Below are 11,894 nucleotides of genomic sequence, written 5' to 3' on the forward strand. Positions count from 1 at the left end.
GGTCGAGTAGAGGTTAAGAGTCACCTCTCGATTGAGAGGTAGGTTTGATCCCCAGTACCTGAAACCACCAAGGCACTTAACTGAATTGCTCAAGCTTTGTATGAATGGATGAGTTAATACTGCAGCAGCCTCTACCATCAGTGTGTGAATGTGTATGAATGGATGAGTTCATACTGATGGACTCTTTACTCTGCAGCAGCCTCTACCATCAGTGTGTGAATGTGTATGAATGGATGAGTTAATACTGATGGACTCTTTACTCTGCAGCAGCCTCTACCATCAGTGTATGAATGGATGAGTTCATACTGATGGACTCTGCAGCAGCCTCTACCATCAGTGTGTGAATGTGTATGAATGGATGAGTTCATACTGATGGACTGTTAAATCCTAAAAGCGGACACAGATGTTTCCTTCACCCCTTTTTGTCCATCTCAGTCACGTCTTCCACCCTCATCCCGAAGATGAAAAGGTTCTCCTCTCCGGCCTCTTCAGCCATCTCCACGTTGGCTCCATCCATCGTGCCAATGGTCAGCGCTCCATTCAGCATGAACTTCATGTTTCCTGTTCCTGACGCTTCAGTGCCGGCGGTAGAGATCTGCTCAGACAGATCTGTGGCAGGTATCACTGAGAGAGACAGAAACTATTCATTATTATTCTTTATGGTTCCTCTTCATGTGAATTTACTATTTCAACCCTGCTGATTTGATTGCCATCTTGATCAAGGAGTTAAATACCATGGATAGATGGATCCTGGAAAACAAGCTCATGCTGAATACACCCAAAAACACAAAATGCTTATGTGGTTCAAATCCTTCTTTAAAGCATTAGCCAGAGATTAATCTCTCTATCGATACCATTTGAGCAATTAAGATTCGCACATTTTTGTTGGTCATTTTCTTTCTGGTGTTTGGCATTATTATAATTGACAGAATTGGTTGTTAAGTTTAATTTCTCTAAATTGTATTGATTCATGCAAACTATTTTTGAAACGCCCTCTTCGAAAAGTGATGGTTTATGTGGACTTTAGTGCTTAATTATGCATTTCAAATATACATTTTATTTTCATATTCACGTTTTTTAATGTGAGCCCAGAATGAAGAGCTGAGCACTAAACAGAGGCTCAGGTAAGTGAGCAGGTGAGAAAGAAAAAGTTCTTTAAGTACCTTTCTCGGCTAGGGAGACCCTGTAGTTCTCCAGGAAGATGACCTTCAGCTTGTTTCCCACTACAGGGTCATTATTCACAACGTCAGCCACTGATGTGATCAGCCTGATGATCATCTTCGCCATGTGATACCCAGGTGCAGCCTGCAGAGGGCGACAATGTGCCACTTATAACCAACACAAACATGACGGCTCTTGTGTTGCTTTAAAGTCGACTCAGTACCTTTCCCCCGATGATCACTGTTCGAGGTACAAAAGGGTCTGCTGGGTTTTTCCTAATGCCTTTGGAAACACAGGAATGACAAAAGGTTCATGATGAGCTGAAACCAAAGAGACAGAGACACAGCCGAGAGACAATGACAGCTACAGAGAGACATAACAGACTAATTCAACTCAATGGACAACGAGCACAAACTGGTGTACCTACTGGGTGAGGTCCATCAGTGTGCAAGAGTCCATGCAACAGCTCCAAGCCCCCGTGAACAAAACATCTCTGCACTAATAACTTCTCTATATGTGCTCTTTAAATCTTCATATTTTCACTTTATATCTGGGAATATTTTAAAAGCTAAATTACATTTTTATCATGTATTTTAAAGTACAGCTTCACAGCTCTGTTAATTGAAATTTTTGTTATTCTTTATTTGTACTTAATTTGATGTTTTATTTTCACTTAAGCTTTAGCAACATGAACATGTTTGCCATGTTAATAAAGCCCTTTACTGAACTGAATTTGAATGAAGACAAAGAGAGACACAGTGATTTGTGATTGATGTTGGCTTGTACATGGGGTATATTGATCATTGACATACGGTTGTACATGGGGTATATTGATCATTGACATACGGTTGTACATGGCGATGATGTGCAGGCAGTTGAGCAGCTGACGCTTGTACTCGTGGATTCTCTTCACATGGACGTCAAATATGGAGGACGGGTTGATCTTCACCTTGTACTCTGTCTCCAGGTACTGGGCGAATTTCAGCTTGTTGTCCTGAGAACAACCACAAATATGAGTGAAGCAGTTGACTGTAAACTGTGACCTGTTCTGACACGTTCTGACTTTCAAGCTGCTGGGAACCAGTTAGTCAGCCGTTAAATCTTCTCCTGTTGAGAAATGCAGCAGAAATCAAACATGGTAGAGAAATACGCAGCTGGTCATGTTTCTCATGTTGAAATGTGTTTCAGGTGTCCAATGTGCAACTTCACATCAGGAAACCATAAGTGCAACACAAAAACAGGAACCAGCAGCCATGAAAGACTAAGTACAAAGAAACCTGCTTTAAAACCCAGACAGAGTTTTAACTGATCTTAGTAATTATTAATCTGTGGAAATATTTACTCGAACCCTGGTTATCCCTGTTATCCCTGTTGATTCCTAGTGATCCCTGTTGATTCCTAGTGATCCCTGTTATCCCTGATGATTCCTAGTGATTCCTAGTGATCCCTGTTAAACCCTGATGATTCCTAGTGATCCCTGGTGATCCCTGTTATCCCTGATGATTCCTAGTGATCCCTGGTGATCCCTGTTAAACCTGGTGATCCCTGGTGATCCCTGTTAAACCTGGTGATCCCTGGTGATCCCTGTTATCCCTGATGATTCCTAGTGATCCCTGGTGATCCCTGTTAAACCTGGTGATCCCTGGTGATCCCTGGTGATCCCTGTTAAACCTGGTGATCCCTGGTGATCCCTGTTATCCCTGATGATTCCTAGTGATCCCTGGTGATCCCTGTTAAACCTGGTGATTCCTTGTGAAAACCTGATTATCCCTGATCAAAGTGACTCACAGAACTAGGAGAAGACATTTCTTCAAGAATTTCCTTTCAGGAACTTTCTCCTGTTTCCTTTGAGGTCTGATCAGTGTTAAAGTTTTAGTGCCTTCAGAAGTTTATCAGACTTCTGCTTAAATGTCCCAGGATGCATTGCACACAATAACTGTTTGATTGGTTTGTCCATTGTCAGTCTGGTTATATATGATATTCAGTAAATCCTCATCACAAACATCTTCTGCACACAAACTTCTTTATAGTATGTCTTTGTGTATCTAATAATCCACCTGCTTTAATGAGCTCATCCTCTTTACGGGATGGAAATAGAAACACATTGAATTAACATATTACTTATTGTCTTTTAGTATTTTCAATGTTTATTTTGAAACACTTTCTGAGAAGCTTAAGTTCATTACTGGCAGCAGGATGTACCTGTTTGATTTTGGAGACGTCCCGTATGAAGGCATCATTATTGACAAAGTCCTTGAGCTTTTGCAGCTGGCTCAGGTCCTTCACATAATCCTCTCCGATCACCTAAAAAAAAAAACACACATCGAGGCATCAAACACATTGAACATGTAAAACATAAAACGCGTCACACATGCCAAAGGTAAGGTCCTTTACCTGCTTTATGTAAACAATGAGCATGTTTACCTGCTTTATGTAAACAATGAGCATGTTTACCTGCTTTATGTAAACAATGAGCATGTTTACCTGCTTTATGTAAACAATGAGCATGTTTACCTGCTTTATGTAAACAATGAACATGTTTACCTGCTTTATGTAAACAATGAGCATGTTTACCTGCTTTATGTAAACAATGAGCATGTTTACCTGCTTTATGTAAACAATGAACATGTTTACCTGCTTTATGTAAACAATGAGCATGTTTACCTGCTTTATGTAAACAATGAGCATGTTTACCTGCTTTATGTAAACAATGAACATGTTTACCTGCTTTATGTAAACAATGAGCATGTTTACCTGCTTTATGTAAACAATGAGCATGTTTACCTGCTTTATGTAAACAATGAACATGTTTACCTGCTTTATGTAAACAATGAGCATGTTTACCTGCTTTATGTAAACAATGAGCATGTTTACCTGCTTTATGTAAACAATGAGCATGTTTACCTGCTTTATGTAAACAATGAGCATGTTTACCTGCTGTATGTAAACAATGAACATGTTTACCTGCTTTATGTAAACAATGAGCATGTTTACCTGCTTTATGTAAACATAACAATGAGCATGTTTACCTGCTTTATGTAAACAATGAGCATGTTTACCTGCTTTATGTAAACAATGAGCATGTTTACCTGCTTTATGTAAACACAACAATGAGCATGGTCTTGTTACCTGCCCTTTTGTTAATGTTAACAGACAAACAGTAAGGTCCTTTACCTGCTTTTGTAAAGTGTCTTGAGATAACGCCTGTTATGAATTGACGCTATATAAATAAAGATTGATTGATTGATTGATTGAAACACATTACCTCTGCGATGAGCTCAGCCAGCCCGGGGTTGCAGAGGAGGAGCCAGCGTCGGGGAGTGATGCCGTTGGTTTTGTTCTGAAACTTTTTTGGTTCCAGTTCGTAGAAGTCTCGGAACCTGTGGAGGGAAATGTGACAAGTTTGTTTTTGAGGAAGAACTCAGATCTGTGTGAAGAACTTTGGTTACATATACTGTATAAGAAGAGTTGATGTGTGGCGCCCCCTGTGGACAAAGCAGTCCACTTATTTTTATGCAGATTAATTGTTGCTGAAACACCTATAGTCACAGTGGCTCTTTAAGGTGAACATAATCAGACCTTCATTCAACATGTCAGCACAAACCGTGAAATCCAAACACAGAAGAATGCTGAATAAATTTATGAGCTGGGCGTCGTCTCTGATCGTACCGTTTTTGTGTGTGTAACAAGGTGATGGCTCCATCCTGTAGTTTCTATGACAACACATCATGTTCTGGTTCAAACTGATTCTCATTTCCTCTCTGACCTACAGTGACTCTCCTCTAAGCTGTAATGCTGGTCCGTCTGACTTTCACGCTGATCATTGTTTCCTCTTACACTTCAGTCTTGATGATGTTGGAGTGAATTTCAGCCACTCCATTGACAGCGTGTGAGCCCACGATGCACAGGTGGGCCATGTTGACTCGCTTACAGCCGTCCTCCTCAATCAGCGACATCACCCTCAGCTTTTCCAAGTCATCTGGAAAGAGAGCTGCGATCCTCTGTGGGAACAAAGAAATGTAGAAAGCCTTGAGGATGCAGCTGCTCACAGCTAACATGAACTTTAAATGATTATAATATGCTATCATAACGAGTGTGTAAGCAACAGTGCACAAACGCGTACGTTTAGGTGGACCTGGTTGATCTGGTAGATGATCTGTAGGTGTCGGGGCAGCAGATTCCCCAGCAGCTCCACAGGCCAACGCTCCAACGCCTCAGGGAGGACCGTGTGGTTGGTGTAGGCGAAGGTGCGCTTGGTCAGGTCCCAGGCCTGCAGAGGAAGATCTTAATTGAGCTCTGAGGCAGATATACATCTACACGTTTGTATGAAGGTGTTTCTGCTTTAAGAAAATTTAAATAACTCTGTTTTATACTAAAATGAAAAATATTGAGATGTGTCCGAGTTAGTGTCTGCAGGAGGTGACTCAATAATGATACATTTTTCAACATGTCTTTAGACAGCTCGAAACGTCTTATCAATTTCTCACTTCTTCTTTTCTATGATTCGTGTGTCTGAAAAACTCTTCCTTCCTGTTTTCATTTTTTTTCACCTGGCTGACGGTTTCTTTCACACAAATATTTTGCAACACAAAGATGACGGTTAGATTTTTCACTCTCTGTGGTTCGGCCATGATTTGACTCTCACCCACCGTGTCCCAGTCCAGTTTCTCAATGTCCACAAAGATCCTCATCAGCTCCGGGATCGCCATGGCGGGATGAGTGTCGTTCAGCTGGATGGCAACCTGAAACATGACATGATGTCATCATAGTGTCCTCACCTCCTCCATCTCTGCAACAGTGGCGTTTACGTCCTTGAATCTATAGCTCATTTTCAGACTTACTTTTTCAGGGAAGCCCTCGAAGGAGGTGCGGCCGGGACTCCCCTTCTTGGTGGTCTTGAAGCGGCGGATGATGTCTTGGAGTGTGGCGGCCACAACAAAGTACTCCTGCTTCAGACGCAGTTCTTTCCCTTCAAAGAACTTTACAGTAAAGAGCCCAGAGAGGAGAGGTGGAGGTTTTTATGATACCAAAGATTATCAGTGTGCCATAGAATTGATATATTTCTTTTTCAAGCTCTCATGAACAATCAGGAATTGTTGGGCTACTCAATTTAGTTTGTGCTTTGAATCAAATTTAATAGAGTAAATCTTGAACTTACATTGTCGTTGGGGTAGAGAACTCGGGAGATGTTCTCGGCCAGATTCCTGTCCAGGACAGCCTGGATGTAATCTCCAATGTTAACTACAGACAGGTCAAGTCAGGTTACATTGATGTGTGTATATATATATATATATATATATATATATATATATATATATATGTTACAGTGTTTTCAATGCAAAGTAATAAGTTAAACTCTGGTGGAGAGGAAACCGAGCCCTTCAGCTGTGTTGCAACACATACTTGTTGTTGCATGTTACCAGAGTTGCAGCAGTTACCTTTTTCCTTGCAAAGTTTTTTCTTTTGAAACACAAAAGGAAACCCGTAGAATGTTTTGCAAATGTATTCTCAAAAATGAACCCAGACACTCACAGTCTCTTAAGTTAAAGTCGTTGGGAGCACGTGCGGACCATAGCCTCATGGTGTTCACGGTGTTGTTCATGTAGCCGGGGATAGGCGTGTCATAGGGCATCGCCAAAACCACCTGAAGTGAGATGAAGGTGAAAACAGAGTCAAAAGGAAGAAAACAGATAAGAAAGTAAGAAAATAATAAACCTGATAAACTAAGTTGAGTTCATAAAATTTCCCCTGTTGTATATTAATATAATTAAAACAAAATAATTGCTGCTATGAGATAACTGGTCCATGGCAAATACGTGATTTAGACCAAGCTTTTGACATATTAGCAGGAGTCTGGAAAATCTACGTGTTCATTTTAAAACCCAATCCCAACCAAGCTGTTGAAGGAAGTCTTTCCCTTTGTAGCTTTTTATAAAATATGATCAATATATGTCTTTACTGGCAGGCTGTGAACAACAGTCATTTAAAGTAGCCGTCATTAGACCTCTTCTTAAAAGAAAAAGAAACAAAAAAAAAAAACTTTTGCTGCTTAACTCAGACAAGTTATCGTGCTTGGCTCTAAAGACTTCAGAGAGACTTTTTCTGATAATGTAACCAATCAACTCTTTATTCCATCAGTGTGACTTCTAGTAACACTGTTAAGAATCTAGGAGCTCTATTCTTTAATTTTACGCTACCAGAAAGCAAATGCATCTAAAGTACTACAGGAGGTAGAGTCTGCAGTTATCAGACCTGCTGGTACCTACAGTCTCTAAACTACAGGAGGTAGAGTCTGCAGTTATCAGACCTGCTGGTACCTACAGTCTCTAAATGTCCTACAGGAGGTAGAGTCTGCAGTTATCAGACCTGCTGGTACCTACAGTCTCTAAACTACAGGAGGTAGAGTCTGCAGTTATCAGACCTGCTGGTACCTACAGTCTCTAAACTACAGGAGGTAGAGTCTGCAGTTATCAGACCTGCTGGTACCTACAGTCTCTAAACTACAGGAGGTAGAGTCTGCAGTTATCAGACCTGCTGGTACCTACAGTCTCTAAACTACAGGAGGTAGAGTCTGCAGTTATCAGACCTGCTGGTACCTACAGTCTCTAAACTACAGGAGGTAGAGTCTGCAGTTATCAGACCTGCTGGTACCTACAGTCTCTAAACTACAGGAGGTAGAGTCTGCAGTTATCAGACCTGCTGGTACCTACAGTCTCTAAACTACAGGAGGTAGAGTCTGCAGTTATCAGACCTGCTGGTACCTACAGTCTCTAAACTACAGGAGGTAGAGTCTGCAGTCATCAGACCTGCTGGTACCTACAGTCTCTAAACTACAGGAGGTAGAGTCTGCAGTTATCAGACCTGCTGGTACCTACAGTCTCTAAACTACAGGAGGTAGAGTCTGCAGTTATCAGACCTGCTGGTACCTACAGTCTCTAAATGTACTACAGGTGGTAGAGTCTGCAGTTATCAGACCTGCTGGTGCCTACAGTCTCTAAATGTACTACAGGAGGTAGAGTCTGCAGTTATCAGACCTGCTGGTACCTACAGTCTCTAAACTACAGGAGGTAGAGTCTGCAGTTATCAGACCTGCTGGTGCCTACAGTCTCTAAATGTCCTACAGGAGGTAGAGTCTGCAGTTATCAGACCTGCTGGTACCTACAGTCTCTAAACTACAGGAGGTAGAGTCTGCAGTTATCAGACCTGCTGGTACCTACAGTCTCTAAACTACAGGAGGTAGAGTCTGCAGTTATCAGACCTGCTGGTACCTACAGTCTCTAAACTACAGGAGGTAGAGTCTGCAGTTATCAGACCTGCTGGTACCTACAGTCTCTAAATGTCCTACAGGTGGTAGTACGGGAGTTACATCAGACGCTTGTTGAGTCTGGTTCTGTTCCAGGTTTCCGTCTGTTCTACATGAGTCTGGTTCTGGTCTCTTAGAATCAGATGTTTCTCTCCACTGTAACTTTGCTAAATGTTGCACATTGCTCGTGGTGGATTAATGGTGGGTCTTTGTAAATAATATAACTAAGAGTTTGGTCTGGACCTGCTTGGTTTGTAAAGTGTCTGCAGATAACATTTGCTATAAATTGGCGCTATACAAATACAGTTTCTTTGAAGGTTCCTGGTTCTTGTAGAAAGTCGCTGCCCATTGTAGCATTGTTTTTAAGAAATAAATAATCATTTTATATCATGTATATCATTCAGAGTTTTTTGTATTTGTTGTCTCTTCTTGACCTGCTAACTAAAAAATATGATCTGTAAGATGAGCACTTCCTGGTCAGGAACACAGAAACTACCCATCACCTTCTGACGTCATATGGAGACAAACCATGACCACGCATCCAGCCACACTGTTGGTCTTACCCAGCAGCCTCTGATCTAATAAAACGCATCTTCAATACCTGCGTGTCGACCCATTTGGAGCCATCTTTTGTCTCCTCTACTCGTCCGTAGAAGTGAACTGGCAGCATGTACTCTGGACGAGCTTTTTCCCAAGGGTTTCCGTGCCTCAGCCAGTCATCTGCCTCCTCCACCTGAAGCAGGTTGGTTCAGGTTAGAGATTAAAAAGGAGTTCAGATGATAAATCATGTTTGAGTAGCAGAGGTTCAGATAGAAAGACAGCCATCAAGTAAAACACTAAACTCCAATTTATCTGTTTTCTGTCCTGCGATTTAACTTGCATGATAAGTTCAGATTTGTGAGGAGAATTTTTCCTCTTTTCCCTTCTTTCACTGCTGACTGCAGCCGCGGTTCACACTCATAAGTTCATGTATCCCAGTAAAAAAAACAGTGAGTAAAGATCCAGTGCAGTGTTCAGAGTCGATTTGTACACTGATGTTTGAACAGCAAAAAACGACAAGAATTCAAAAGGGCAAAAGTCTTTAGTTTGGACATCTCTTATCACAGTACACACAAAGTTGATTTAGTTTATTTTCATAAAGCCAACCAGCTTTGGTCCGGAGCCTGTGAGGCTAAAGGGCTGTAGACCATAAGGTAATGTTAATGATTAGCTGTGATGTATTCTGACCTCATTCATTTCTACTGTGGTCCTGCTCCATAAGTCCTTACAGCATGAATATGGGCTGACAAAGAGTCCTGAACTTAGGGGAGGTCAAATTAATTATATAGGACTGCAGTTAAAAGGAAGACAGGAGATGATCTGGTGATTGTGGTTTGTTGCACTGATACGAGTAAAAACATGTTTTAATCTGCCGTTACCTGCCAGCCATCTCTTATCTTCTGGTTAAAGATTCCATATTCATATCGAATGCCGTAACCATATGCTGCAAGGCCCAGGGTAGCCATGGAGTCCAAGAAACAAGCTGTGTGCAGAGAAAAAGGTCACAACAGACGCACAGAGGACTGTTCATGGAGCTGTTGGCGGGGGATGGTCAGGGCTATTTCCTGTGGCTGCAAGTTGCTTAAACTGTTCAACAGACATACAGAGAAGGAGGAACTAACCCTAACAGTTGCCAAACGGCCCTTAGACTATAATGTGTGTTTGGGAGCAGGTGATGTATGCTAGATCAAACATTTAAGATGTGCAGCTAACAGGGATTTAGATTTAAGGGGTTTCTGTGTTGCACCAAACATAAAACTATAACCTCACTATTTGTAACATCAGCTCTCAGTGCTGTTTCTTTCTCCACATAATTAAATTAATATTTAAAAGCTCTCCCCTACAGTGCAAAAACCTGTGGCCTCTTACCTGCCAGTCTGCCCAGACCTCCATTCCCCAGTCCTGCATCCTCCTCCATCTCCTCCAGCTCCTCCATGTCCAGGCCCAGCTGCAGCAGGGGGGCCATGAGAGCAGTATGCTAACTTTTAGCAGAACAGGACATCACCATTGAAGTGTCACAAGTTAGTGTTAGGGTCTGACCTGGTAGATGGCCTCATCACAGGCATTCTGCAGCCCCAGGTTGATCATGGTGTTCTGGAGTGTTCTGCCCATGTAGAACTCCAGAGACAGATAATAAACCCTCTGCAGAGGGAAAGAAAACAAACCGTCCTTATTTATAATCTTTGAAAAACATGTTTGTGATGAACTTGGCTTTGCTTTCAGCTGCAGGAAATGAATTGGAGCTTTTTATGAGCGTTATGCAAAGACGCAGAAATACTGCCCTTCTGCAGATAGATTTAAAAAGGTCTTTCAACAAACAGGACCAAGTTGATTTGTTTGTATATAAAGAACATGTAAAGGCTCACTATTTACCTATCAAACACTCACTTTACCCTGACCCTGAATGCACTGTGAGCTGAAGACGCTTCTCATTCAACATATAAACAGGTAAAAAACAAACACTGTCATTCAGCTGTGCTGGATTCAGGTGATCATGAATTAGAGTTCTGATCCTTCACGGTCTCATGATAAAGTTTGAAAGAGAGGAGTTGTCATGTTTTTGCAGTGCAGTCAATCTACAGAGAGACACAGTTTACCTTTGGGTCTGCTTCATAGTAAAACTGTTGGGTTCGGATCCACCTTCCCACCAGGTGATCCCTCACAGTGTGAGCCAGAGCAAAGTAGTAGTCTCGGGGCGTCGCGATGTTCCTGTCTTTGACCAATGTGAAGTGCAGGTGACGGTTGAAGCCTTTCTTCAGCTCGGCCACATTCTCCACCCCCACGATCCCCCTGATGCTGATCTGCCTTCGCTTCTCCTGATCACTCAGAGGGGTCGCCATGGTCCTTGTGCTGATTTAACTGAGTTAACTGGCTCTGTACTGGTTCCTGTGCTGAGTTAACTGGCTCTGTACTGGTTCCTGTGCTGAGTTAACTGGCTCTGTACTGGTTCCTGTGCTGAGTTAACTGACTCTGTACTGGTTCCTGTGCTGAGTTAACTGGCTCTGTACTGGTTCCTGTGCTGAGTTAACTGGCTCTGTACTGGTTCCTGTGCTGAGTAAGTCAAGCTGTCCTGACTGGGAGTGAAGTGGAAAGGTGAGGTGATCTCTTTTTCATGCACAGGTCTCCCCCTGCTGCTGCTTCTGATTGGTTGGTGGAGGGGAGGGTGTTTCCCTGCTGCTTAAAGTGAACAGAGACCACAGAGGAAGAGCTGCATGTTTCATGTAGTTTATGATAATATATATTTATATATAGAGAACATAGATGTATGGTTAAAAGATATGACATATAGGTTTTGCAGACGTTGTTTACATTAACTTTTTATTGAATATTGACAAAGAAAAAACTTATAATAATTACACTTTGATCATCAGAAGTTCAGGAATCAGACATT

General features: G+C 41.9%; 1 protein-coding gene across 1 annotated transcript in view; it reads right to left on the reverse strand.

The window, feature by feature from the left end:
- Positions 1–11,598, reverse strand: part of pygl (phosphorylase, glycogen, liver) — a 13,343-nt gene extending 1,745 nt beyond the window's left edge. Inside the window, exons 1-17 of the mRNA XM_079370181.1 lie at positions 11,101–11,598; positions 10,544–10,645; positions 10,373–10,451; positions 9,883–9,986; positions 9,066–9,197; positions 6,694–6,805; positions 6,320–6,402; positions 6,003–6,140; positions 5,811–5,903; positions 5,285–5,431; positions 4,999–5,162; positions 4,427–4,541; positions 3,364–3,465; positions 2,008–2,155; positions 1,385–1,443; positions 1,164–1,305; positions 417–624 (exon numbers count right to left, since the gene is read on the reverse strand). Of these exons, the coding sequence (XP_079226307.1) occupies positions 417–624; positions 1,164–1,305; positions 1,385–1,443; positions 2,008–2,155; positions 3,364–3,465; positions 4,427–4,541; positions 4,999–5,162; positions 5,285–5,431; positions 5,811–5,903; positions 6,003–6,140; positions 6,320–6,402; positions 6,694–6,805; positions 9,066–9,197; positions 9,883–9,986; positions 10,373–10,451; positions 10,544–10,645; positions 11,101–11,343 (2,171 nt within the window). The 5' untranslated portion in view covers positions 11,344–11,598. The remainder of the gene's footprint in view (positions 1–416; positions 625–1,163; positions 1,306–1,384; positions 1,444–2,007; positions 2,156–3,363; positions 3,466–4,426; positions 4,542–4,998; positions 5,163–5,284; positions 5,432–5,810; positions 5,904–6,002; positions 6,141–6,319; positions 6,403–6,693; positions 6,806–9,065; positions 9,198–9,882; positions 9,987–10,372; positions 10,452–10,543; positions 10,646–11,100) is intronic.
- Positions 11,599–11,894: the final 296 nt, after the last annotated feature.

The sequence above is a fragment of the Symphodus melops genome (genome assembly GCF_947650265.1).
Source record: "Symphodus melops genome assembly, chromosome: 19".
In the NCBI taxonomy this organism is placed as follows: Eukaryota; Metazoa; Chordata; class Actinopteri; order Labriformes; family Labridae; genus Symphodus; species Symphodus melops.